The sequence below is a fragment of the Geotrypetes seraphini genome, chromosome 1, assembly GCF_902459505.1.
Source record: "Geotrypetes seraphini chromosome 1, aGeoSer1.1, whole genome shotgun sequence".
NCBI classification, from domain to species: Eukaryota; Metazoa; Chordata; class Amphibia; order Gymnophiona; family Dermophiidae; genus Geotrypetes; species Geotrypetes seraphini.
In genome coordinates this window covers 247,330,816-247,356,565 of record NC_047084.1, presented here as the reverse complement: position 1 = coordinate 247,356,565, position 25,750 = coordinate 247,330,816, and the positions used below count along the sequence as shown (strand labels likewise).

General features: G+C 42.6%; 1 protein-coding gene across 3 annotated transcripts in view; it reads right to left on the bottom strand.

Moving 5' to 3' along the window:
• PROM1 (prominin 1) overlaps positions 1–25,750 on the bottom strand; it is a 170,270-nt gene that overhangs the window by 30,869 nt on the left and 113,651 nt on the right. For all 3 annotated transcript variants that reach the window (XM_033948839.1, XM_033948830.1, XM_033948849.1), the window contains 3 exons: positions 24,828–24,912; positions 16,960–17,106; positions 10,926–10,997 (listed from right to left, as the gene is read on the bottom strand). In XM_033948839.1, coding sequence (XP_033804730.1) covers positions 10,926–10,997; positions 16,960–17,106; positions 24,828–24,912 — 304 coding nt within the window. The remainder of the gene's footprint in view (positions 1–10,925; positions 10,998–16,959; positions 17,107–24,827; positions 24,913–25,750) is intronic.

The following is a 25,750-nucleotide window of genomic DNA, read 5'->3' as shown; positions in this document are numbered from 1 at the left end:
TGCAGCAGCCTGAGATCCTAGGGAACTGGTTTCAATTTCTACTGCAGCTTGTGACCCTGGGTAAGTCACTTAATAATAATAATTTATTTTTGTATACCGCTATACCAAAAAAGGTTCAAAGCGGTTCACCACAGAAAATGAATATATACAGTGTGAGTAAAATAACATAAAATTAAATTAAATAGTTACTATAAATGTAAAATACATCAGTTAAGAAGCCTAAAAAAGTAAAATAGGAACACTATTAAGATGAAACCCTGAATTGCCCCAGATACAAAAAAACTTAAGATTATGAGCCCATTAGGGACAGAAAAAGTAGTTGTATATAATGTGTACAGTGCTGCATATGTCTAGTAGTGCTATAGAAATGATTAGTAGTAGTATAAAAGTTAGGCATTTATAATCACTGTTTTTTATTTAATTACATATCTTTTGAAATCCAAGCTCAAATTGAGTTATGAGTGAAGAACTGCAATTATTTCCCTATACTCAGAGTGCCTGAAATCTAAGTTTGTACCTGAAGCGATAGTGGGTGAAGTAACTTACCCAAGGCCACAAGCAGTTTCAGAAAGAAAAGTGTGCTTTGAACCCTGCCTGCTGCACTAATTACCAGACACCTCTATTCCAAGCATAACAAAATAAATTAAATTAAGTGAATGCAGTTATATGCAATGTCTGCATAATTGGGCATTTTGTTCATTCTTTGTAGAGAGAATTATGACTTGCATGTTAAGATGAAGTTGTTTCTACAGACATGTACAAGCATGAGAAAAGTCACACAAATGGTATTCAAATATCTGTAAAAAAATAAATAGACATGAGCATGTATAAATACATCAGGATGAAAGACCAAGTAGAAATTAGATAAAGACATCTTTTTAAAAAAGAAAAGAAGGAAAAAAACCTCTCATAATATGACACAAAAGTATTTGCCAGTAAGCAGTACACAAGATAACCAAAACAACCAATTACCATAAAAAGAAACCGAAATCCCTTCTAATAGGACATAAGAACAATTCAGACAATTAGAAGTCAAGTTCTGTGAACATTAAATTTATGGCAGAGAACTACAAATAGCTATAATTCAGGATCATTATTTGTCACAAATGAAACCTGAATGTATTTAACAGAATCACAAATATTGCTCGGGTAAATGAATGAAAGAATTTTAAAGGACTTTAAATTCTAAAAGATTTAAGTTTAAGTTAAGGAGAGTTATAGCAAAATAGACTTCTTTCCAATAAGGATGAAAACTCTGCTTTCTAAACTAAAAGAAAAAAGATTTATGCCATCCAATCTTTTTCAGATTGCACCACAGTTTGAAGAAAGGTATTTGAAGAAGTGATTGTTCCCCATGTGAACAGTAAGATAATTAAACATCACACATTTGACATATCCTTGTCTCAACTTTAAACAGCATACTCATCTGTAGCAGGTGTTCTCACCCGTTCACACATATGGGTGATGTTGTCCACAGAACCTGGCATGGACGTGTACCAAAGTTAGGGTTACCAGATGTTCGGATTTCCCCGGGCATGTCCTCGTTTTGAGGACATGTCCAGGGGTCCAGATGGCTTTTCAAAATCCAGCACTTTGGGCAGGAGGCAGAGCTAGGGTGGTTCTGGGGTGGAGATGGGTGGGCCTGGGGGGCGGGTTTAGGGTGTCTGGATTTTACAATCATAAAATCTGGCAACTCTAACCAAAGTGTACTCTCACTTTAAATCTTTAGTATCGTCCTTTCTTTTGTCTCTGGCCTATGCCAAATCCAGAAACTTCACTGATTCCAGACTCTAGGTGGCAAGTCAGCTTGGCAGAAAGGAAGCTCCATTGATCTAGGTCTGACAGGTACTGTATTTTATCTGAGTACTCAATATAATCATGTATTTAAATTTGCACTTTTTATTTTATTTTAAACTTAGCAACATAAAGTTGCTGTGCTGATGAGAATGATTACCCTTGGGAGTATATTCCAAGATAGATACATCCCAAGGCTACTAAAGAGAGAGAGTCATTCTCTTTATATTTTAGTGATTCTTCAAACGATTAAGTGCTATCTTAAGAATTTGCTAACTCAGGGGCCCTTTTACCAAACAAAGAAATACTTTTAAAACAAATAGGAGGAAATATTTTTTCACTCAACAAATATTTAAGCTCTGGAACTTGTTGCCAGAGGATGTGATAACAGTAGTGTATCTGGATTTTTTTAAAAAAAAGGTTTGGACAAGTTTCTGGATGAATATGTGGTTATTGAAGGGTGTTTCATGTGGAGCTTCTATGCAATTGTATTTTTTGGACTGTTTAGCCTTTCCACCCTAGAACTAGCAGGGACCCCTGAGGAAGACACGTTTGTCGAAACAAGGACCGTGTTGGGTTTAGTGCTCCCAGCGGACTAGGTCTTTAAGGTGTTTATGTGAATTGCTATACATTTATGCATTTTGAATAAAGTCCAATTCAGGAACATTGTCTCTCCACAGTGTTTCTTTGGTTTCTCTTCAGGTTTCTGGATGAGACATGTCACACCACAGGGGGAGGGGAGAGATGGGATTCAAGGGGGGAGGAGAAATTGATAAAAATGGTGATCCCAGGAAGGAGAGAACGATGTAGTACTACGGGGATGGGGCAGGGGAGAGAAGAGAGATAGGTGCTGACCCTGGGGTGAGAGTGCAGGAGAAAGGGGGGAAAGAAGGGGGAAGAAAATGAGGAGGGATAGGAACACAGAGGACAGATACTGAACGTGGGAAAATAGGGAAAGGAACACAGAGGGAGGTGATGGAGAGGAGAAATAGGGAGACACAATAGGGAGAATAACAGTGGGCACAGAGTGAGAAAAAAGTCATATAGAAAGTACTGGAAATCAGAAGATAGATGGGGGTTAGGGTGAGGGGGAAGGAGGAGATGTTGGATGGAGCTAAGGGGTGTATGTAAAGGGGAACAGAGCAGAAAATGGATAACGTTAGGGGTTGTGGGTGAAGGGAAGAGGAATGGAATAAAAGATGGATGAGAGTGTGGGTGGAAGGGAAATGAATGGAGTAGAAGGTTGAAGGGGCTAGGAATATATATGTATTTAGAGGGTGTGACTATGAGGGGAAATAAACTGAAGATGGGGCTAGGGGTTTGGCTGGGTGAGGCTGGGATACAGAGCAGAAACTGGATGGGATTAGTGGTGAGGGGGAGAAGTGGAATAGAGCAGAAGATGACTAAGAGGAGGGACAGATTCAGAAGATGGATATGACTAGAGTGGGGGGGGGGAAGGGGAACAGAGTAGAACATGACTGGTTTTGGTGACTGAATGGGAGTGTTGGGGAGCAGAGAAGGAAATTATGGATAAGAGATATAGAGCAGGGGTGTCAAAGTCCCTGCTCGAGGGCTGCAATCCAGTCAGGTTTTCAGGATTTCCCCAATGAATATGCATGAGATCTATTAGCATGCAATGAAAGCAGTGCATGCAAATAGATCTCATGCATATTCATTGGGGAAATCTTGAAAACCCAACTGGATTGCGGCCCTCAAAGAGGGACTTTGACACCCCTGATATAGAGTAACAATTTTGAAGAGTTAGTGAATACTTGGTAGTTTTAAGCATGAGTGGAGATATATTAATGGGTTGGGAAGATGAATGAGGGTGTGAAATGATGGATAAGAGAAGAGAGGCAAGAAAAGGGGATGACATGGGAAAAGACAGACATAAGAACATAAGAACATAAGCAGTGCCTCCGCCGGGTCAGACCATAGGTCCATCTAGCCCAGCAGTCCGCTCCCGCGGCGGCCCAAACAGGTCATGACCTGTCTAAATCATCAGAAGGGGCCCCCATGCCACCTTGGTTTCCTGATGAGTCTTATCTTCCCATCGAAGTCCTAGCCCTCCGGTCTTACACATGCACGACCTGGTTGGGTTTCTATACTTTCTCAGTATCCCACGATGATCTGGAAGACTGGAGAAAGGATGAGAATAATTGAAAAGAGATGGGTTTACAGGGGAGGGGTTTACAGGGGAGGAAAGAGATGGGTCTCTGAAAGGATTGAGGGTAGAAATGGGGTTAAAAAGATAGTGAATGAAAGACAATAGTACATGGGGTACAGGGTAAGAGATATAAGAATGGCCTTGGAGGCAAGGGAAGGAAAGAGAGACAGGGATGGAGCCCAGACATAGGGTGATGAGATGCAGTGGAGGGTAGATGAGGGCTAAAAGGGTGAGTACAGAGGATGGGAATGGGGGACTAAGGAAGTGGGGGAGAGGGAAACACAGAGGGGGCAAAGGGAGTGTTGGAGAGGGAATGAGAGGTAGGTAAAAGCCAGTAGGTAGATGAGAAAAGAAAGATTTAAGGACTAGAGGGTGAGAGAAAGAGACATAAACCCAGAGAAGGAAAAAGTGGGAAAAAAATAATAAAATGAAATATCAATGCCAGACAGATGTAGAGAAGGAAGGGAAGAAAACAAAAGGCAAAAGATGAAATGGAAAAGCCAATCTGGAAAAAAATTTTAGGAGAAGACCAACATGTGGAAAGTGGAAGAGATATTGGGACAAGCTCAATTACAAAAATAAAATGCTTAGACAAAAAAAGGTAGAAAAGAAAAAATTATTTTTTTAAATACTTTTAAAGGACTGCTTTGTGAAATATACATTTTATTTCTATTTTTGTATTTTGCAGAGTAAAAGAGAAAATGCATTTCTGTTTCTCTTTTATCAGTATTTGCACTGCTTATAAAGTCTGTCTTTCTTGGGGGGGGGGCACCATTTCAATTATTATCTGCATGTTTTTTGTGTATATTTTGTTTCCTATGAGGGTCTGTCGCTATTCTGAATATGCAAGTCCAGTTTCTTTCCCAGTAGTAGATACAATGGTATTCTAGGGTCCAATGTAATATTTATAGCACTGTCTTTTATAGGTTTTAGAGCTGTTATGGTATATTTCCTGTATAGGTTCTGGGTGTCTTTTTGCAGGGTTTTGTGTTATTTCATGGGGAGGGGCATTTTTGAAAAAAAAAAAAGTCTAAGTCCAACTTGGACATTTCCAGCTGGACATCCAGAGTTCGAGAAACAAAAATGGCCATTTTCGAATGGCAAATTGCTGGACATTCAAATATATATTTCATCTATTTAGATGTCTTGATCACTGGGATGTCTAGGCTGCCTTAGAGGGCACTGCTGTGGACTTCACATAAAGGGTGCCAGATGTATATCTCACTATAACCCTTGTATAATTTATGGTGAGCCACCCTCCCACCAAACCTACTATATTCACCTGTGTACCACTCCAATAGCACTTATGGCTGTAGGTGATACCTATATAGGGTTTGGGTGGGCTCACACTTTCTACCATAAATGTAGTGGTTAGAGTGGCTTATATGTCTAGGTCCTCCTCTCTATGGTTCACTAGTCCACCCACTAGGCAATTTAAGACACCCGTGTGCAGCTCTACTAGGCTTCCCCATATCGGATGCTGCTGTTTTAGAGACAGGCACGTACCTTTTTGTTCTCATTTTTGTGTGGTTGAAGGGGGTCAGTGAGCATTGGGGAAGTGTGGGGTTGTTTTACCTTGATGCATGCAGTGGTTGTCTGGTCAGTTTGGGCACCTTTGTGGTACTTAGACGCTTTTAAAACAGGTCTAGTTCCAAATGTCTAAACCACTTAGATAACCTTGATAGGCAGTATACAAAATATCTAATAACAGTGGGATCTGGATAGGCCCTGCTGTCAGCCTAAATACTTTAACCCACTTCCTTCATAATCCTCCCCTTTACTTTTACCCAAAAACACACTGTAGTCATCTGGTTGGTAAAATTTAGCCGAAGCTCAGTTTATTACCATAAACATAACAACATCTCAACTTCATTAACTTTATTAACATTATATAAAAGAGCTCCTCCTGAGCTACCACATGAAATGAGTTTTATTCCCTCGACCCCTCCACCACAGCAAGAGTCAGAGGTGTGGCATGTACCTCATGCCCCTTTTCCGGGTCACCTGACCCACTGGGCACGGCTCCCTGCCGTCCCAACGCTCATCACCTGATGAGCCCCATGATCCAGTAGCTCGGGAGAAGCACCTCCAAGCTACCAACATCCGTCCACAAATCATGGGCGGGTGGGTTGGAAACGCCGCCCTGGAGGACCTCAGAAGGAGCCTAGTCCTCCAGGGTCCGCCCAAACCCTATCTGGCTTCCTATTATTTTCCCTCTAACCTCCCCCCCCCAGCCGATGGGCGACACGAGGACTCTACCAGCCCCATGTTATATTCCGCCCATCGACATGGGAGTCTCGGTCTCCCATTAATAAAATGTACCTTTAAAGTTTCTTTACAACAATCTATTTCTTTGACACAAACTATCCGGTGGTGTTCCCCATGGATTGATACTATCATCTTTGCTCTTCCATATATTCCTTGGCTCCCTAGCTACCATCATCCAGATCTCTGGAATTTGCACATATTTCTATGTTAATGGTATCCTTCTTCTTCATATGCTGATCCCTCTATTTCAGATCTCAGTCTTTTTCAGCACTATCCAGATTTAATTTCTTCATGGTTCTCTGAGAACCTCCTTTATTTTTTATTTATTTATTTATTTAGATTTATATCCCGTTCTCCCAGTAGCTCAGAACGGTCTACAAGTAAACATACACAGTAGAAGTAATTAGGCAAATAAGATGTACAATAGGTTTAGGTGCTTGGACATACAAGATTGTGCAGTATTTATCAGGGTACAAACAATTTTTCAGAGTACAGACAATTTATCAGAGTACAGACTAAGAGAGGACTATACTGAAATTTAGGAGAAGTTAAATAGGGGAGAGAAGAGAGAGGGGGGTGTAGACTGAGGGAGATCTTTAGTTGAAGAGGAGGGTCTTTACCATTTTACGGAATGTCAATAAAGAGTTCTGTTGCCTGAGTTGGGGGGGGAGTTTATTCCAGAGATGTGGGATGAAGTGGCTGTAGGATCGTTTGCGGGCAGTTTCTGAGAGGAGGGACCTTCCAGGGGGAATGCATAGGCGTATTTCCGATTTTGAGCGGAGGGTGCGAGTGGGGGTGTAGATGGGAAGCTTAGATTTTATGTAGGAGGGGGTGGTGGCATAAATTCTCTTGTGGGCTACTGCTAGGGCCTTGAAAGCACAGCGCTGGCTAATTGGGAGCCAGTGTTCAGCGCGGAGTGCTGGGGAGATGGGATCATGGTAGTTGAGGTTGTGTAGGAGGCGGATAGCTGCATTTTGGACACGTTGGAGGCGTTTGAGATTATTTTTGGTTAGTCCATTAAATAGGGAGTTACAGTAATCCATTCTGGAGAGGACATATGCGTAGAGGAGTTGGGCAAGGTCAGGTGTGGAGATGTAGGGTTTGATCCTTTTCAGTTGGCGGAGGTAGTAGAAGGAAGTGGAGATTACTTGGGATATGTGGGCAGATAGGGATAGGTGTCCATCTAAGGTTACTCCTAGGCTGCGTACCTGATCTGTTGCCGTTAGTAGAGTGGAGTCCCATGCTAGGGTAGGACGTGTGAATTTGGTGCTTTTTTTCCTGATCCATAAGAGTTCTGTTTTAGTGGCGTTTAGTTGAAGTTTGTTGTTTGACATCCAAGTTTTCATATCAGAGAGGCAATGTTGGAGGTTAGTAATTTGGGACGATCGGTTCTCGTCTAGTGGGAGGAGCAGCTGGATGTCATCTGCGTAAGAGTGGATTTTAATGCTATATTTCTGCGCTATATCAATGACAGGCCTGATGTAGAGGTTGAATAGGAGGGGGGATAGAAGGGCGCCTTGAGGAACACCATATTTGATAGGCTTGGGGCGAGATTTGTGTCTACTAGTAGGACAGTCTGGGTCCTTTGATAGAGGAAGGAGGTGATCCATTGGAGGGCTGTGTCCTTGATTCCGAGGTCATAGAGTCTGGATGTGAGGAGGTGGTGGTCGACTGTGTCAAAGGCAGCGCTGAGGTCAAGTAGGACTAGTAGGGCATCACTGCCTTTGTCGAGTATTGCCCAGCTGTCATCAATGATGTCAAGGAGTACTGACTCTGTGCTGTGGCCTTTTCGGAAGCCGGACTGGACAGGGGATAGAGCAGCTTGTTCTTCAATGAAGGGGTGAAGTCGGTGGAGCACAATTCGTTCAAGGAGTTTGGAGACAAATGGGAGGTTGGAGACTGGGCGATAGTTGCCGGGTTTGTTAGGATCAAGGGTGGGTTTTTTGAGAGTGGGCTTGATAATAGCTGACTTCCAGCTGAGGGGCACAGTCCCAGTGGTTAGAGAGGTGTTAATGATGGGGAGGATGGATTCTGCCATGGCGTCTTCTGTGGACAGTAGGAGGCTGGATGGGCAGGGATCGAGGATGGTGTTGGAGGGTTTGAGTTCTCTCAGGGTTTCGAGAACCTCGGCATGAGTGGCCATATGAAATTGGGAGAGAGCGGCGGAGGGTGGGGTTAGATAGATTGTGAGCCCACCGGGACAGAGAGGGAAAATGCTTGAGTACCTGATTGTAAAAAACCGCTTAGATAACCTTGATAGGCGGTATATAAAATCCTAATAAACTTGATAATAAACTTGAAAACTTGTATTTGGAATCAGTTGGGGCTGAATAGGAGCGGGTTTGGTGTTGGTGTCAAGATTATCTCGGATGGTTTGTACTTTGGACTGGAAGAAGTCCGAGAGAGTCTCGCTATCAAGTTCTGTTTGGTTGTTGTGACTTTTTCTTTGGGCGCTGGTGAAGAGTTGGTTTGTGAGGGTGAACAATTGTTTGGATCTAGAAGGGGCTAGTTGTAGGAGGCGAGAGTAGTAGGTCTTTTTTGCTTCTAGGATGGCAGCTTTGTAGGTGATGGATATGTTATTCCAGTGGGCTTTGGTTTCCGAGTTCGGGTGTTTGACCCAGATCCTTTCTGCTTTCCTCAGCGATCGTTTTATGGATCGGAGGTCACTGGTGTACCAGGGAGCAGGTGCTTTGTTGGTGATTATTTGGGTTGTTTTTGTCTTGGCGAGGCTATTATAGAGGGATTGGATGTTGGAGTGCTATGCGGCTGCCATGGAGGCTGCCTGGTCAATGGAGTGGGGATGTTGGGTGCAGGTATCATTTAGGGTGCGAATGCCCGCGGCCATGGCTGGAGGGCTGACTGAGTTAGGGAGTTGACGTAGGGTGGGAGGGGTAGGGTCTTTACGCGGGGCTAGGGTAGTTTCGAGTGGGAGTTCGAATTCAATGAGGTGGTGGTCTGACCATGGGACTGGTGTGGTGGTATAAGTTGTTTGTTGGGGCTCTGCAGTTGGGTCACTGAGGGTGAAGAGCAGGTCTAGGATGTTGCCTGCTGAGTGCGTGGGGGTGGTTATAGCCTGATGAAATCCCAGGTCGGTGAGGGAGGAGAGGAAGTTGTCAATTTGTCCTGAGGTGTTGGGGTAGTCTGGGAAATTGAAATCTCCCAGGATGGTCACGTGTTTGTGTGAGATGGATAGTTCAGTGATGAATTCGAGGAGGGTCTCTAGGGTATCTGCTGGGGAGCTAGGGGTTCTGTAGAGGAGTATGAGGGCAATTTTGTGTTTGTGGCCTATGGTGAACGCAAGTGCTTCTAGGGAGGGAATATTGATGGAGTTTATCAGTTTAGGTGTGGCGGAGGTCTTGACAATGGTAGTCACTCCACCTCCTTTCCCAGAGGTGCGTGAACAGGCTAGGGCCTGGTAGCCTGGAGGACATAGTTCGCCTAGTGTTATCCCATCATTGTCTTGGAGCCAGGTTTCAGTGATCATGAGGGCATCCCAAGTCTTGTCACAGATGAGGTCGTGTAGGAGGAAGGATTTGTTGTTAACAGATCTTGCATTGATGAGTGCCAGTTTGGGTGTATGATTCTAAACCCATCATATGTAACTATCTGGATTACTGACAGATCCTTACAACCACCTTTAATTCCTCTTTTAGGTGGCTCTCCAATCAATTGGAAGAATTGTTTAGATACTCAGGTGTTATAATAGATAATAAACTACAACTTGACCTTCACACTTCCTTAATTTGCAAATGTTATTACTAATCTCTTTGTAAATTTCATTCAGTGCAATCATTTATAGATTTCTGTGACCAACAATTGTTCATGCTTTAGTTATATAAAATGTTATGTAAACTGCTTCAACCTGCTTTGGCAGTATAAGATGGTATAGCAAATAAAAATAAACAGAGATATTTACATCACATCTTGATTACTGTAATACTAACCTAGCTAGTCTCCCCCAAAACATGAAAATGTTTGCACATATTCTAAAATACAGCAATAAGGATTTCCTTTTGAGCTGGTAAATGAGACCATGAGGCTCATTTTCAAATCATAAAGATGTCTAAAAAAACAGATGTTTTTCTCGTCAAAATGTCCAAGGGTCAATTTTCAAAACTGGCTTTCTGGACATCTTGCTAGGCTTCTTGTCCAAAATTCCAAAATTCAAGGGGGCATGTTGGAAGTGTGTTATATGTGGGCTTTGGACGTGCCAAGCACTTGCGGTGATAATCAAATCTTTCCCAAGATGTCCTGGATGTAACTTAGACATCCGGAGCTAGACCTGTTTTCAATGCATCTAAGTGCCAAAAAGGTACCCAAACTGACCAGATGAGCACCGGAGGTATGAAAACATGCCCTCCCCCACTCCCCAAGTGGTCACTGCCCCCCCCAGGTGTGAAAGAAAAAGTACATACCAGCCTCTATAACAGCTGCAGATATACCAGGTTTCAAGATCCAGCATGGATCAACAAAGACCCTGTGCCAACACCATGTAATGGGGGAGCAAAGACCCTTTAGTCTCCAAAACTGAAGTTTTTTTTTAACCTAGGGGTCTCCTGACACCTTTCCTGAGTTTTTCCAAACAGGGAGCTCAACTAGAAAATTCCAAGAGGCATACTTCCTTTGCTTAGGTGTAATGCTTGATAGTGGCCCCTGTATTATCAATATTACATGCAAAGACACATTTTTAACTTACCAATTCTTGAGCACTTGTTTCCAAGCTATTCGCATAGGCTAGGAGATCCACTTTTGTTACATTTTTGCTAGTCTAAAGAAAATAAAAAAATACTATCACATCACTGCATTGTCATCAATAAATGTTTTCGCTTGGTGCCTTATTAGAATTTATTTGTAATCTGACACAAGTGTAGTTTTCAGATCAGTGAGGCTAAAGGATATCCCAGAAGTCAGTGCACAAATAATTTGGGGGTACTTTTACTATGTTGCAGTAATCGCTAATGTACACTACAGCTTTAAAGAGCTTACTTGAAACGTGCCTAGGCGCCCTATGGTAAGATCCCAATTTGCATGCATAAACTGCATGGTTAAAATATATTTAAATTTTTTAAATGAAGGGGTGTATTGTGAGTGAAAAGTGGACATTTCTGCAATAATCAGTTAGCGTATCTATACTAGCACACTTACTGCCTCTTTTACAAAGCTACACTAGCGGCTGTCGCGTGGGAATAGCCTCGAAGCTCTTTAAATCTCTATGGGCTTCGGGGCCGATAGCACAGGGCAACCGCTAATGAGGCTTTGTAAAAGAAGCCCTTAATTATTAGTGTGTGAGGCCTTACCATCTACAAAATGGGTGGTGATAAGTACTCATGCGCTAATTTTGTTAAAGGCCAAATGCTAATGGCAACATTAGAGCATGATAAACAAACTTATTGCTTATCCAAGGAAATATCTTAGTAATAACACTTTTTACAGGTTCTTCAGGACCGTCACAGGTGACGCTCTCCAAGCAATGTCAATGGGAGCATATTTTACCATATATCTTCATCAGTCCAAAGTATTATATTTTATATTTCTTTTTAACTTATTTTAAACTATACTTTATGTGTAGCACCCTTTATAGTGAAATCTGTTAACCTGGAAAGGAAGATTAACATATAGAGGGAATATTGCTTTGAGACAGCCTGTAATGGCAGAATGTACCACTCACCCCCCCCCCCCCCCCCCCCCCGATACGAATACAGATAAGTGCTTTAGCTTCGAAACTGTAGTAATACAGATGCTTTAACAAATTTCACTTTAAAGGGTACTACATATAAAGAATAGTTTAAAATATGTTAAAAAGAAATATAAAATATAACACTTTGGACTGATGGAAGATATATGGTGAAATATGCTCCCATTGACATTGTTTGGAGAATATCACCTCTGATGAACTTGAAGAACCTATAAAAAGTGTTACTACTAAGATATTACCTTGGATAAGCGATAAGTTTGTTTATTTTTCTATAATATAGCTTATCCCTAAAGCTTATTCTGAAATAGTGCCTGGAGTCCAACATTAGAGCATGGCCATTAATTTAAAAAAAAAGAAAATCAGCCATTTTGTGAAAAACCATTATGAAGGCACGCTAAGGCCACCCTTTCTCTCAGCTTGATAAAAGGACCCCTTAATAAGGGTTTGTGGTAAAACACCTCAGATCTCCCATAATCTTCTGTCTCAATGTATACAAACTAGTTTATATTTTTTTATTTGTATCCTGCTTTGTACAAAGCAGGTCACAACTAGAGAGTTGCACGGGGACAGAAATCCCACCCATCCCCACCTGTCCCCATGAGGAATCCCACCCATCCACATCCATCCCCTTGAGGAATCCCTCAAGGGGAAGATTAACATATAGAGGGAATATTGCTTTGAGACAGCCTGTAATGGCAGAATGTACCACTCACCCCCCCCCCCCCCCCCCCGATACGAATACAGATAAGTGCTTTAGCTTCGAAACTGTAGTAATACAGATGCTTTAACAAATTTCACTTTAAAGGGTACTACATATAAAGAATAGTTTAAAATATGTTAAAAAGAAATATAAAATATAACACTTTGGACTGATGGAAGATATATGGTGAAATATGCTCCCATTGACATTGTTTGGAGAATATCACCTCTGATGAACCTGAAGAACCTATAAAAAGTGTTACTACTAAGATATTACCTTGGATAAGCGATAAGTTTGTTTATTTTTCTATAATATAGCTTATCCCTAAAGCTTATTCTGAAATAGTGCCTGGAGTCCAACATTAGAGCATGGCCATTAATTTAAAAAAAAAGAAAATCAGCCATTTTGTGAAAAACCATTATGAAGGCACGCTAAGGCCACCCTTTCTCTCAGCTTGATAAAAGGACCCCTTAATAAGGGTTTGTGGTAAAACACCTCAGATCTCCCATAATCTTCTGTCTCAATGTATACAAACTAGTTTATATTTTTTTATTTGTATCCTGCTTTGTACAAAGCAGGTCACAACTAGAGAGTTGCACGGGGACAGAAATCCCACCCATCCCCACCCGTCCCCACCTGTCCCCATGAGGAATCCCACCCATCCACATCCATCCCCTTGAGGAATCCCTCCGTCCCCACCTGTCCCCGCGAAGAATCCCCTCCATCCCCGCCCGTCCCCGTGAGGAATCCCCTCTGTCCCCGCCCGTCCCTATAAACTTCAGAAATAGTTATTTCATTTAATTATGCTACTGAATTAAAGGCTCTGGTAGAAACCCATTTACAAATAAGCAAAAAGTCTTTATTAATTTGGAAATATTAATTGGGAAGAATACATACTTTGTAAACAGGTTTCTACCAGAGCCTCTAATGTTTATAAATTTTTATCAACACAACTAATATACTACTTTATCCTGAAGCAAAAAAAAAAAAGAAATAGAATTCTTTTCCTACCTTTGTTGCCTGGTTTCTGCTTTCCTCATGTTCTCATTCAATTCCTTCCATCCATTGTCTCTCTTCCCTCTGCGTCTTCCATTTGCTCTGTTACTGTGCCTCTCCCTTTCTCCCCCCTTCCAAATTGGTCTGGCACCCATCTTCTTCCCTCCGCTCCCCCCATAGTCTGGCATCTCTGTCTTCTTCCCTGCCAGCGTCTTCTCCTCACTCTCTCTTCCCCATTTCCTTTCAGCGTCCTTCTCCCTCCCCATCTTCCCCATGTCCTGTCAGCATCCTTCTCCCCCCCTCTGTCTTCCACATGTGCTTTCAGTGTCCTTCTCCCCCTCTGTCTTCCCCATGTCCTTTCAGCGTCCTTCTTCCCCCCCCGTCTTCCCCATGGCCTTTCAGCGTCCTTCTCCATCCCTTTGTCTTCCCCAGTGCTTTCAGCGTCCTTCTCCCCCCTCAGTTTTACTCATTTCCCTTAAGCGTCTTTTCCTCTCCACTCCACCTTTCCTCCCTTTCTCTCTCCCTGCCCCCTTACCTTCGTGGCGCTTCCCCGACCGACCGACAACAGAACAGGCCCGGTCCGACAAACCTCCCTGCCCTTAACCGCGAATCTAAATTACTTTCTTACAGCTGCTGTAAGAAGGTAATTTCGATTCACGGCTGTGAACTTCAATTAAAGAGTACCAGAAGTACATCTCACTATATATCCCTTATAATTTAGGGTGAACCTTCCAAAACTCTCCCAAAACCTACTAGACCTATCTGTCTACCACCCGAATAGCGCTCATGGCTGCAGGTGGCACATATATGTCAATAGAAGAGGGTTTTGGTGGGCTCACACTTTGCATCAAAAATGTAGTGGTTAGAGTGGCTTATGGGCCTGGGTCCTCCTCTCTATGGTTCACTAGCCCATGCACTAGGTTACTTAAAACACCTGTGTGATGCCTTACTAGGCTTTTCCATTCCAAGTGCTACTGATCCAAAGACAGGTAAGTACTCTTTTATTCAGATTTTTGGGGGGTTGGAGGTGGTTAGTGAGCAGTTGGGGAGTGTGGGGAGGGGTCAAACCTTAATGTATTTAGTGGTCATCTGGTCAGTTTGGGGACCTTTGTGGCACTTAGATGCTTCTAAAATAGGTCTAGTTCCGAACATCTAAGTTCCATCAGGACATTTTGGAAAAGGCTTGATTATTGACGCATGACGTCCAAATTAAGCCCACCCAAAGCCAATCAAAACATGCCCATAACATGCCTCTCAACATGCTCCCTGGAACTATAGACACTTAGCAGATGAAACGTTTCCCTAAAAGTCCAGAAAACAGTTTTGATTATCAGCACTTGGACATCTTAACTCAGTGGTCTTAAAGGCTGCTTAGGAAGCTGTGGAACCACGGGGTGGGCGGGGATGTACACAGATGGATCAAGCACTGGCTGTCAGGTAGACTACAGAGGGTCGGAGTAAAGGGCCAATATTCTGACTGGCGGGGAGTCACGAGCGGTGTGCCGCAGGGATCGGTGCTGGGGCCGCTACTCTTCAACATATTTATCAATGACCTGGAAATGGAGGCAAAGTGTGAGGTTATAAAATTTGCAGACGATACCAAGCTCTGCGCCAGAGTTAGGACCAGGGAGGAGTGTGAGGAACTGCAAAGGGACCTTGATAAGCTGGAGGACTGGGCAAACAAATGGCAAATGCACTTTAATGTAGATAAATGCAAGGTCATGCACATAGGGAAAAAGAACCCGTTGTTCGAGTATAAAATGGGGGGGAGATTGTTGGAAGACACCGGACTTGAGAGAGACTTGGGTGGGCTAATGGATCCATCCATGAATCCATCCGCACAGTGTGCAGCAGCCTCGAAGAAAGCCAACAGGATGCTGGGCATCATCAAGAGGGGCATATCAACCAGGACGCGGGAAGTCATCATGCCGCTGTATCGAGCGATGGTGCGCCCACATCTGGAATACTGCGTTCAATATTGGTCGCCGCACCTCAAGAAGGACATGGCAGTTCTTGAGAGAGTCCAAAGGAGGGCAACGAAACTTGTAAGAGGGCTGGAAAACTGCCCATATGCTGAGAGGCTGGATAAACTGGGGCTCTTCTCTCTGGAAAAGAGGAGGCTCAGGGGGGATATGATAGAGACCTTCAAAATACTTAGGGGCATAGAGAGGGTAGACAGGGACAGGTTCTTCAGACTAAAAGGGACGACAGGTACGAGGGGGCACTCAGAGAAACTGAAGGGAGATAGGTTCAAATCAAATGCAAAGAAGTTTTTCTTCACCCAAAGGGTCGTGGACAAATGGAATGCGCTCCCGGAGGAAGTGATCCAGCAGAGTACAGTACAGGGATTCAAACAAGGATTGGACAGATTCCTGAGGGAAAAGGGGATCGTGGGGTACTGAGGGAGGTGCTGGGGTGTTGCATAAGTATAGACAGCTCACCAGGTCGTGCAGGTGCAAGGCCGGAGGGTTAGGACATTGATGGGAAGATAGGACTTCGATGAGAAACCTAGGGGGCAAGGGGGCCCCTTCTGGTGATTAAGGCAGGTCATGACCTGTTGGGCCGCCGCGGGGGCGGACTGCTGGGCGGGATGGACCTCTGGTCTGACCCGGCAGAGGCACTGCTTATGTTCTTATGTTTATGTTCTTATCTCAGCGATTAGGATGTCCAAGTGCCGACTTGAGCTTTTTTGGGGGACATTTTAGTTTTTTGATTATGAGTTCATTTATTTTGACTCCTCCCACACTCTGCCCAAACTCCAATTCTAATTGTGCCAATGCATGGGTTATGTCAATATATGTCCCTTCTGGAACTCTGCATACTTATATATGCTTAACCACTGTAGTAATTTTATAAAAGCCCTTTTATGAATAAAAAATGGTCTTTACATGTGAAAAATACTCTTTATAAAATTACTTATATGCTTTATATACTGGTGATATTCAGCTTCTTGCTGAATACATTTATTGTGCAAGTGGATAAATAGTATAATTTTATATGGATAAATTATTTGCTTATTTTTATGTGGAGCAGTACTGAATTCTGGGCTCTTAGTACATTAATATATCATTTGAAAGGATGAGAAAAAAAATTACAGTATGTGTGCATTCAAAAATCTGAGGTCCTGTGTTCAGATGTGACTTTAGCGTCTCTGTATTTAGAGGAGTTGTGAAGACACCATACTCTAAATAAGAGTTTCCTTCTTGTACAATAATTGTGATTATATCTAAAGAACAGACCTTTGAGGTCTCAAAATCTTAGGTACTGCAATGAAACCCTTGTTGGCCCTTAAGACTTCAGCCACATAACAGGTGAGATCTAAAGTGATAATATTCATACCTCATCCAAAAAAGCTGCAAAATCTATTTCATCTATTCCTAAAGAACTGAAATTCTGAAGATTTTGTTTTCCTTTCTCATCCAGCAGGATTATATTACTAAGATGTATGTTCAGTTTTTCAAACAGCTCATATATATCTTCTGTGTACTGTGGAAAAAAAAGCACAAAACAGATTTATTTTCACTAAATCTTAACACTTTGGAATTAATTGCTCCAGGCACACTTGACAATTGCAACACTTCAGAGACACACGTGCAGCCACCTGAATAGATACTTCTATTATCTCAAAGGCTTCACATCTTATAAAAGATATACTAACTAAAGCTAATATCAATGCTCAAACACAAAAGTGGCAGTATGGAGCAATAAAGCAATGTTTTAGAAAGGATGTCCGACTCAGAATATGTACATCAGATATGGGCATCCATTTCTCATGTATTTTAGAAATGAATGTCATTTGCTGGCTATATCAAGCATCAACATATATTTTTCAAACTGAAATGTCCAAACTATGAATGGGGCAAAACAAAGGACATCTTTGTGGCAGTATAAGTATATCCATTCTATAAAATGGCTATACAGGCATCCTTATGCTGGAGTGGCCTTGTGGTAAAAGCAGCTGGCTATGAGCCAGTTCAAGTTTCAGTGTATCTCTCTGCAATTTTCATTTTTATTAAATTGTAAGCCCTCTTTAGACAGAAAAATACCTACTGTGACTTCCCCTTACTCCCTTCAGTGGAGAACTGCTCAATTGGGGCTTCTTTCATCAAGCAGCGGTAAAGCATTTTACCATGGGTTATCGAGGTACATACTCTGACACTCATAGGAATTGAATGAGTGTTAGAGCATTTTCCTTGCTGGCCTGTGGTAAAGTGCTCTACCACTGCTTGATAAAAGGAACCCTTGGAGCAACTTTCTTTAGCTTGGATGTGACAAATACCAAGTTTAAATACGGATGTCCATCTTTTTGGACATGGATGCTCCTTCCCCTTCTGAAATCAGAATTGGATGTCCATATTTTGGATCAGGAAAAAAAGGAAAACATTACATTACATTACATTACATTACATTAGTGATTTCTATTCCGCTTGTGCCTTGCGGTTCTAAGCGGATTACAATTTACAGGACTGGACATTTCCAGTAGCATTACAGTACATATAATCAAGGATGCGTTAAGTTACAATTATTATTCTGGATTTTTTCAGGAGAAATTGGTAATGGATAGTAGATAGTGATAGGTTGTTTAGACGAATAGAGATAATAATGTCCGGGTTCTGTTGTTTAGATGAGTGGAGATAATACTGTCCGGATTCAAGGTGTTGCTGGTGGTGGTGTTATGGTAGTCATGAGCGCATTTTCTAATACTTTTGTGAGGTTATGATGATGGGAAGTGTTTTTTGAAGAGATGAGTTTTGATTTCTTTTCGGAATGCTTTAATGTCTATTGATTTGGTCAGTAGGTTGGTGATGTTAATATCGATCTTTGCTGCCTGTGTTGCTAAAAGGCTGTCATATAGTTTCTTTCGTCGTGTTCCTTTGAGAGGGGGGTAAGTGAATAGGCTCTGAGTTCTCCTTGATCTGTGTGAGAGGTTACGGTGTAGTCTGTTGTTTAGGTAGATGGGTGCTGTTCCATGTGTTACTTTGTATAATAGACAGTAGAATTTGAACTGGGATCTTGCTTTTATTGGTAGCCAGTGTGAGTCTAGGTATGCTTTGGTGATGTGGTCATATTTGCTTAGTGAGTAGATGATTCTGAGGGCTGTGTTCTGAACTGTCTGTAATTGTTTTATCATGTAATTTGGGCATGATAGGTATAGGCTGTTACAGTAATCTACAATACTCAGTACTAGGGATTGTACTAATATCTTATATTGATTTTTGTTGAAGAATTTTCTTATTTTTCTTAGGTTACGTATTGTGAAGAATGCTTTTTGGATGATTTTGTGGATTTGAGACTGCATTGTACAATTTCTGTCTAGTAGAATTCCCAGGATCTTGAGTGTGCTTTGCATTGGGTACTTGATTGTATTTACTTCTAGTTCTGTGAGAGATGGTTTTTTTTCCCTTTCCAGTAGTAGGAATTTAGTTTTTTCCGAGTTCAGTTTTAGTTTATGATTTGACATCCATTTTTCTACCGTTTCCATTATCATTTTCAGGTGGTTTGTGGATAAGGGGTCTTGAATATTAAAGGGGAGGAGGATGGTTATATCATCTGCGTAGCTGAATGATACTGTGTTTAGGGCGTCTAGGGTTATGCCTAGGGATGCTATGAAGAGGTTAAATAATATGGGTGACAAAGGTGATCCTTGTGGTACTCCACATGGGTTTGACCATGGATCGGATATGTGCTCTTTTGATTTGACTTTGTATGTTCGTGTTTTGAGGAAGCTTTGGAACCATTTGTGAACATTACCTGAGATTCCTATTGCGTCTAATATCTGGAGTAGTGTGTGATGGTCAACTAGGTCGAATGCCGCAGAAAGGTCGAGTTGAATGAGAAGCAGCTTGTTTCCTTTGCTGAGGTGTTGTCGGGCAATGTCTAATAGTGATACTAGTAGAGTTTCTGTGCTGTGGTTGGATCTGAATCCAGATTGTGATGGATGTAGTATGTGATGGTCTTCAAGGTAGTTGGAGAGGTGTTGTGCGACAAGGCCTTCTGTTATTTTAATGTATAGTGGGATTGATGCGATTGGTCTATAGTTTGCAGGATTATCTATAGGACCTTTGGGATCTTTTAGGATAGGTGTAATTATGATTTCTCCTAATTCCGGTGGGAAATGACCTTCGCTTAGTGTTGTTTGAAGCCATAGTGTGAGGCTAGCTTTAAATTTGGTGGAAGCTGTTGCTAGTAAGTATGAGGGACAGTTATTCAAGTCACATGAGGATTTGCTGTATTTTTTGTAAAGCCTGTTCAAGTCTGACCATTGTATCTTTGTGAAGTTTGTCCATATCCTGTCTGCTGGGATTGCTTCATCTGTTTTGGGATTGATTCGTATTTCTTCTATGTTGATTCTTGAATTGTTGAATGTGGATCTGGTTGTGATGATTTTGTGTTTGAAGTGATCCGCTAATTGGGTGGCTGTGGGAGTTTGGTTTCCTTGGGTGGCGAGAAATGGTTTGGTATCAGTTAGCTTTCTTAAGATGTCAAAAAGTATTCTTGTGTCTGGTTTTTCGGTGCTGATGAGTTTGGAGTAGTAGTTTTTTCGTTTTTCCTTCAGTTTGGTATTGTATTGTTTGATTAGGATTTTCCATTCGTCTTTGATGTGATTGTGTTTTTGTTTTTTCCATGTCCTTTCTAGTTGTCTACATTTTCTTTTTAGTTGTAAAAGTTCGTCGTCGAACCATTTATTAGATGGTCTGTCTATTTTGTTTTTGTTTTTTATTGGAGCTAGTTCATTTAGTGTAGATTCACTGAGGGTCCGCCAATTGTTTATGAATTCGTTGGGGTTGTTGGGGTCGATTTCGGGGTCGACTGTGTTCCAGAATGTGTGAGGTTCGATTTTCGGTCTGAATTTGATGAGTGTTTTCTTTGGGATGGGTTTGTTGTTATTTTGAGCCCAATTGATGGTGAATGAATATTTGAAATGGTCTGACCATAGAGTAGGGTGCCAGGACCCGTTTGAGATGTAGATGTATTGTGTGTTTTGATTTGGGGATGAATAAGCTGCTATATCGAGTTGATGACCTTTTTCGTGTGTGGGTTCTGGGTTGAGAATTTGATAGGATAGAGTGTTGAGGTATGAGAGTATATCTGTTGTTTGTTTGGATGATTGATCTTCTAAGTGGAGATTTAAGTCTCCGAGGATCAAGTTGTGTGTGGAGGAGAGTGAGTTCTGGAAGATGAATTCTTCAAGTTCTTGTTTTGAAGTGTTCCATTTACCTGGTGTAATGTAGCAAATAAGACAATTCAGGTTTCCATTAAGTGATTTGTCAGATATTTGGCAGGCTAGCAGATCAAGATAAGGGGTTGAGTGCTTGGTTAGTACGTTGATGTTGAGATTGTTTTTTATTATGATTGCTAGACCTCCTCCTCTTTTGTTTTCTCGACATACTACTTCAAGTTTATATCCTTTGGGGCAGAATTCTGTGATGCTTGGATCTGACTCAGAGGTGAGCCATGTTTCGGTTAGGAAGAGACAGTCTAGATTGTCTTTGGTCAGCCAATCTTTGATTAATTCTGCCTTTGGGCTGACGGATCTGATGTTCATATAGGCGCAAGCAATTGTAGTGTATTTTGTGGTGGGTGTAGTGGTTGTATTGATGACAGTTCTTGGTGAGGTTTGGTATTTTTGTGTGTTTGAGTTAGGTTTTGGTGGGGGTCTTTTTCCCCAGATGGTGGGGATGCTGGTTTGGCTGGATTGTGGGCATGGAGTTAGCGTTCTAGTGGTATGCAGTTTTCTGGTATGTTGAACAGGTCTGTGTGTTGTTGTTAGGATAGGGATGGTTTGTGTTTGGTAGCCTGTGGTTTTCCATTTTGCTATAAATGTGGCAATTAGTATGAGGGCAAGAATTAGGTTGTGTGTGCGTTGTGCCATTTTTTTTTTTTTTTTTTTTTTTTTTTTATATTTGTGAAGACTGCGGTTTAGTAGTCATTTGAATTGGTTGTGAGAGTGGATGTATGGGTTGTGTTCAGAGTTCTCTGGAGAGGTGGCTGGAGAGGCAGGGCTCTATTAGGGAGCAGAGTCCTTCTACTTGTACGGCGTCGGGCGGTGGAAGGAGGGACTAGATGGCAGAAACTTCCTCTTTCCTCTAACTATGAAGTCGCTGGGTGGGGGAGGCTTTCGGTGGCCCTCAAGGGCTGAAGAAGAAGTCGGTCTGCGTTCGGTGATCCGCGGTTGCTGGAGCGGCAGGGGCTCTAATAGAGAGCAGAGTCCTCCTGCTTGCACGGCGTCAGGCGGAGGAAGCTAGAAGTGTAGTTTTCAGTGAGATGGGTACCCGGATAGACTTAGTGGTGAAGGGTTTCACATTTTAAGCTTAAACATAAGAAAAAGTTACCCCTGCTGGGTCGAGGGTAAGGTCGGAGCTGCGTACTTGAGATCCGCCGATGTGGCTGTTGGTTCCGTTTGGCGATGGCCCTGATTCTCTTTCGATCTCTCCCCTACTCAAACGTAGGGATGGTAGAGATGAGGCCAGGAGCCCAGCAGTAAAAGGGCTACCGAACTTGGCCGCTGGTGATCCAAGCGCCGAATGCGCTGCTCCTCTTTTGGGCTCTCTCCCCTGTAGCACGGGGAAGGGGTGGAGAGGAGGCTCTGCCGAAACTGGCCTGCCGATGATCCAAGCGCCGAATGCGCTGCTCCTCTTTTGGGCTCTCTCCCCTGTAGCACGGGGGAGGGGTGGAGAGGAGGCTCTGCCGAAACTGGCCTGCCGATGATCCAAGCGCCGAATGCGCTGCTCCTCTTTTGGGCTCTCTCCCCTGTAGCATGGGGGAGGGGTGGAGAGGAGGCTCTGCCGAAACTGGCCTGCCGATGATCCAAGCGCCGAATGCGCTGCTCCTCTTTTGGGCTCTCTCCCCTGTAGCACGGGGGAGGGGTGGAGAGGAGGCTCTGCCGAAACTGGCCTGCCGATGATCCAAGCGCCGAATGCGCTGCTCCTCTTTTGGGCTCTCTCCCCTGTAGCACGGGGGAGGGGTGGAGAGGAGGCTCTGCCGAAACTGGCCTGCCGATGATCCAAGCGCCGAATGCGCTGCTCCTCTTTTGGGCTCTCTCCCCTGTAGCACGGGGGAGGGGTGGAGAGGAGGCTCTGCCGAAACTGGCCTGCCGATGATCCAAGCGCCGAATGCGCTGCTCCTCTTTTGGGCTCTCTCCCCTGTAGCACGGGGGAGGTGTGGAGAGGAGGCTCTGCCGAAACTGGCCTGCCGATGATCCAAGCGCCGAATGCGCTGCTCCTCTTTTGGGCTCTCTCCCCTGTAACAAATTTCCATGTATAAAGAACAAAAAAGCCACAGAGGGAAGAAAAAAAAAAAATCAACCCAACCAGGGATTTGTAGCTTGAAGTGGATCTTTATAATTATGGATCAGTGGACCCGACAGTCTGTTTCGGCTCATGGTTTGCAATAGCAATCCTTATCCAGTAGCAGTGTCTGAGTTGGAAGCATCATTTAAGTCAGATACTTCTACACTCCATATAATACTGACTTATCGGTCCCTGATGTAGGCTAGTTGAGCCAAAACACGGACTGCAGATACATAATTTAGAGTATGCTAAATGCTAAGATGCCCATAGGAATACAGGTAGTCGTCGACTTACGACCGCAATCGGTTCCGACCGATAAGTCATAAGTTGATTTGGTCATACAGTACTGTACTATTTTTTTACCCCTCCCCACGTACCTTTTCTCTGGTGGGCCAGCGGTGTATCCTGCCTGAGTCCCTCCTGCCGATGTCAGAAGCCAGCAGTGCACCCTGGCCAGCATGCGCAGGAGCGAGAACCACAAGTCCCGTGAGAACTTACAGCAGTGCTTCAGTCAGCAGCGCAGGGTGGGGCGGGAGTTCTAAAAGCTCGCTCCTGCGTGTGCCGGTCCGTGTGCGCTGCTGATATCGGCAGGAGGAGCTCAGGCAGGATACACCGCTGGACCACCAAGGAAAAGGTACGTGGGGAGGGGTAAAAAATACTGTAAGTATGGGCTGGGGAAACACATCGTACAGTCGGACAGTCGCATAGGTCGTAAGTCAACAATTACCTGTATAATGGATGTCTTAGCATTTAGCGCATGCTAATCTTTAGCGTGCGTTAATTGGTTAGCACACCTTAATAAAAGGACCCCTATGTTCTTTTATAAAATAGACTTCCTGGCCTATTCCCAACATTGCAGAAACCATCCTTTTTGTTTTCCTGAAATTAAAAATATAAAATGTACCAGAATTTATAATTCATCCCGGGCTTATCAAAAGGCTAAACTATGGAAAACTCTGCCTATTCAGCACATTAACTTTAAGGGCTCCTTTTACTAAGGAGCGGTAGCGTTTTTAGTGCACACTAACCCCCGCGCTATGCGGAAAAACTAACGCCAGCTCAATGGAGGTGTTAGCGTCTAAGCGCGCTAAAACTGCTAGCGCAGCTTAGTAAAAGGAGCCCTAAGATTTTTTAAAAAGATCTAAATTTGTACTTGATGAATTTGTATTTAAGAAGTTATAATTGTAGGATAACCAATTCACAATTTTTGTATTAACTCATTTGTTTTATGTAAACCATTGTGAACTTCTTAGAGGTATTGGTGGTATATTAATAAAGATTGCATTGTATTGTACAATATATGTTTACCATAGAAGAACATTCAGATAACATAGATATGATGCTATTATTGTTCATTTATGCCTATGCAGTTGCTCAATTTTATGATAGCCTTTTTCTGCATGTAAAACAAGCATCATACATAGAAAAGTGTTTGTAAAATTGTCTCTATATGGCACCTTACATTTATAAACAGAAGAACAAATGATATAGTGGTAACAAGACAAATAGATAGAAGGCAACCAAATTCATAAAGTTGTCCTTTATTTGAGCAAAAGAAAATCAATCTTCAGTCTTCAAAGATTTAGGGGCTCAACACAGGCCAGGTTTTGGCACAATTGTCTGCATCAGGAGTCCATATAATCTGGAGTGAAACAGTAAACTGCATACAGAAAAGAAATTGTAGATTTCCCATAAGCAAACAAGCTTAAAAAGCCTTCCATCTATTTGTTTGGTCACCTCCATTCCTTTTGTTCTGTTGTTGTGCCACCAGGAATGTTGCTTCTTCTTTTTTTGAATATTTATAAACAGCCACACCGCAACCATGTTTCTGTTTTGCTTAATCACAAAAGCTCACCTCCTGTTATGCTACACAGAGAAAAAGGATAAGAATGAGCAAAACTAAATTTTTTTACTTACCATGCTAATATTCAGTAAACCACTTATATTGAAAAGATTATTCATCTGAAGAGCAGTATAAATGCCTTTGTTATCCTTGCAGTCACTAAGGAGAAATAATGAAATTTTAGATGTTCTGTCCATTTGTGAAATTCTAATGCATAGTAACATAGTAGATGACTGCAGATAAAGACCCGAATGGTCCATCCAGTCTGCCCAACCTGATACAATTTAATTTTTTTTTTCTTCTTCTTAGCTTTTTCTGGGCAAGTATCCAAAGCTCTGCCCAGTACTGTGCTTAGGTTCCAACTACTGAAGTCTCTGTCAAAGCTCACTCCAGCCCATCTACACCATCCCAGCCATTGAAACTCTCCCCAGCCTATCCTCAGCCAAACGGCCATATACAGACACAGACCGTGCAAGACTGCCTAGTACTGGCTTTAGTTCTTCAATATTTACTATTATTTTCTGATTCTAGATCCTCTGTGTTCATCCCAAGCTTCTTTGAATTCCGTCACCGTTTTCCTCTCCATCACCTCTCTCAAGAGCACATTCCAGGCATCCACCACCCTCTCCGTAAAGAAGAATTTCTTTACATTGCTTCTGAGTCTTCCACCCCTAAACCTCAAATTATGCCCTCTGGTTTTACCATTTTCCTTTCTCTGGAAAATATTTTGTTCTATGTTAATACCTTTCAAGTACGTGAACGTCTGAATCATATCTCACCTGTCCCTCCTTTCCTCTAGGGTATACATATTCAGGGCTTCCAGTCTCTCCTCATACATCTTTTGGGCAAACCTATTATCATTTTCGTTGCCCTCCTCTGGACCGCCTCAAGTCTTCTTATGTCCTTCGCCAGATACGGTCTCCAAAACTGAACAGGGGCATCAACACCTTCTTTCTACTACTGGTTACGCTTCTCTTTATACAGCCCAGCATCCTTC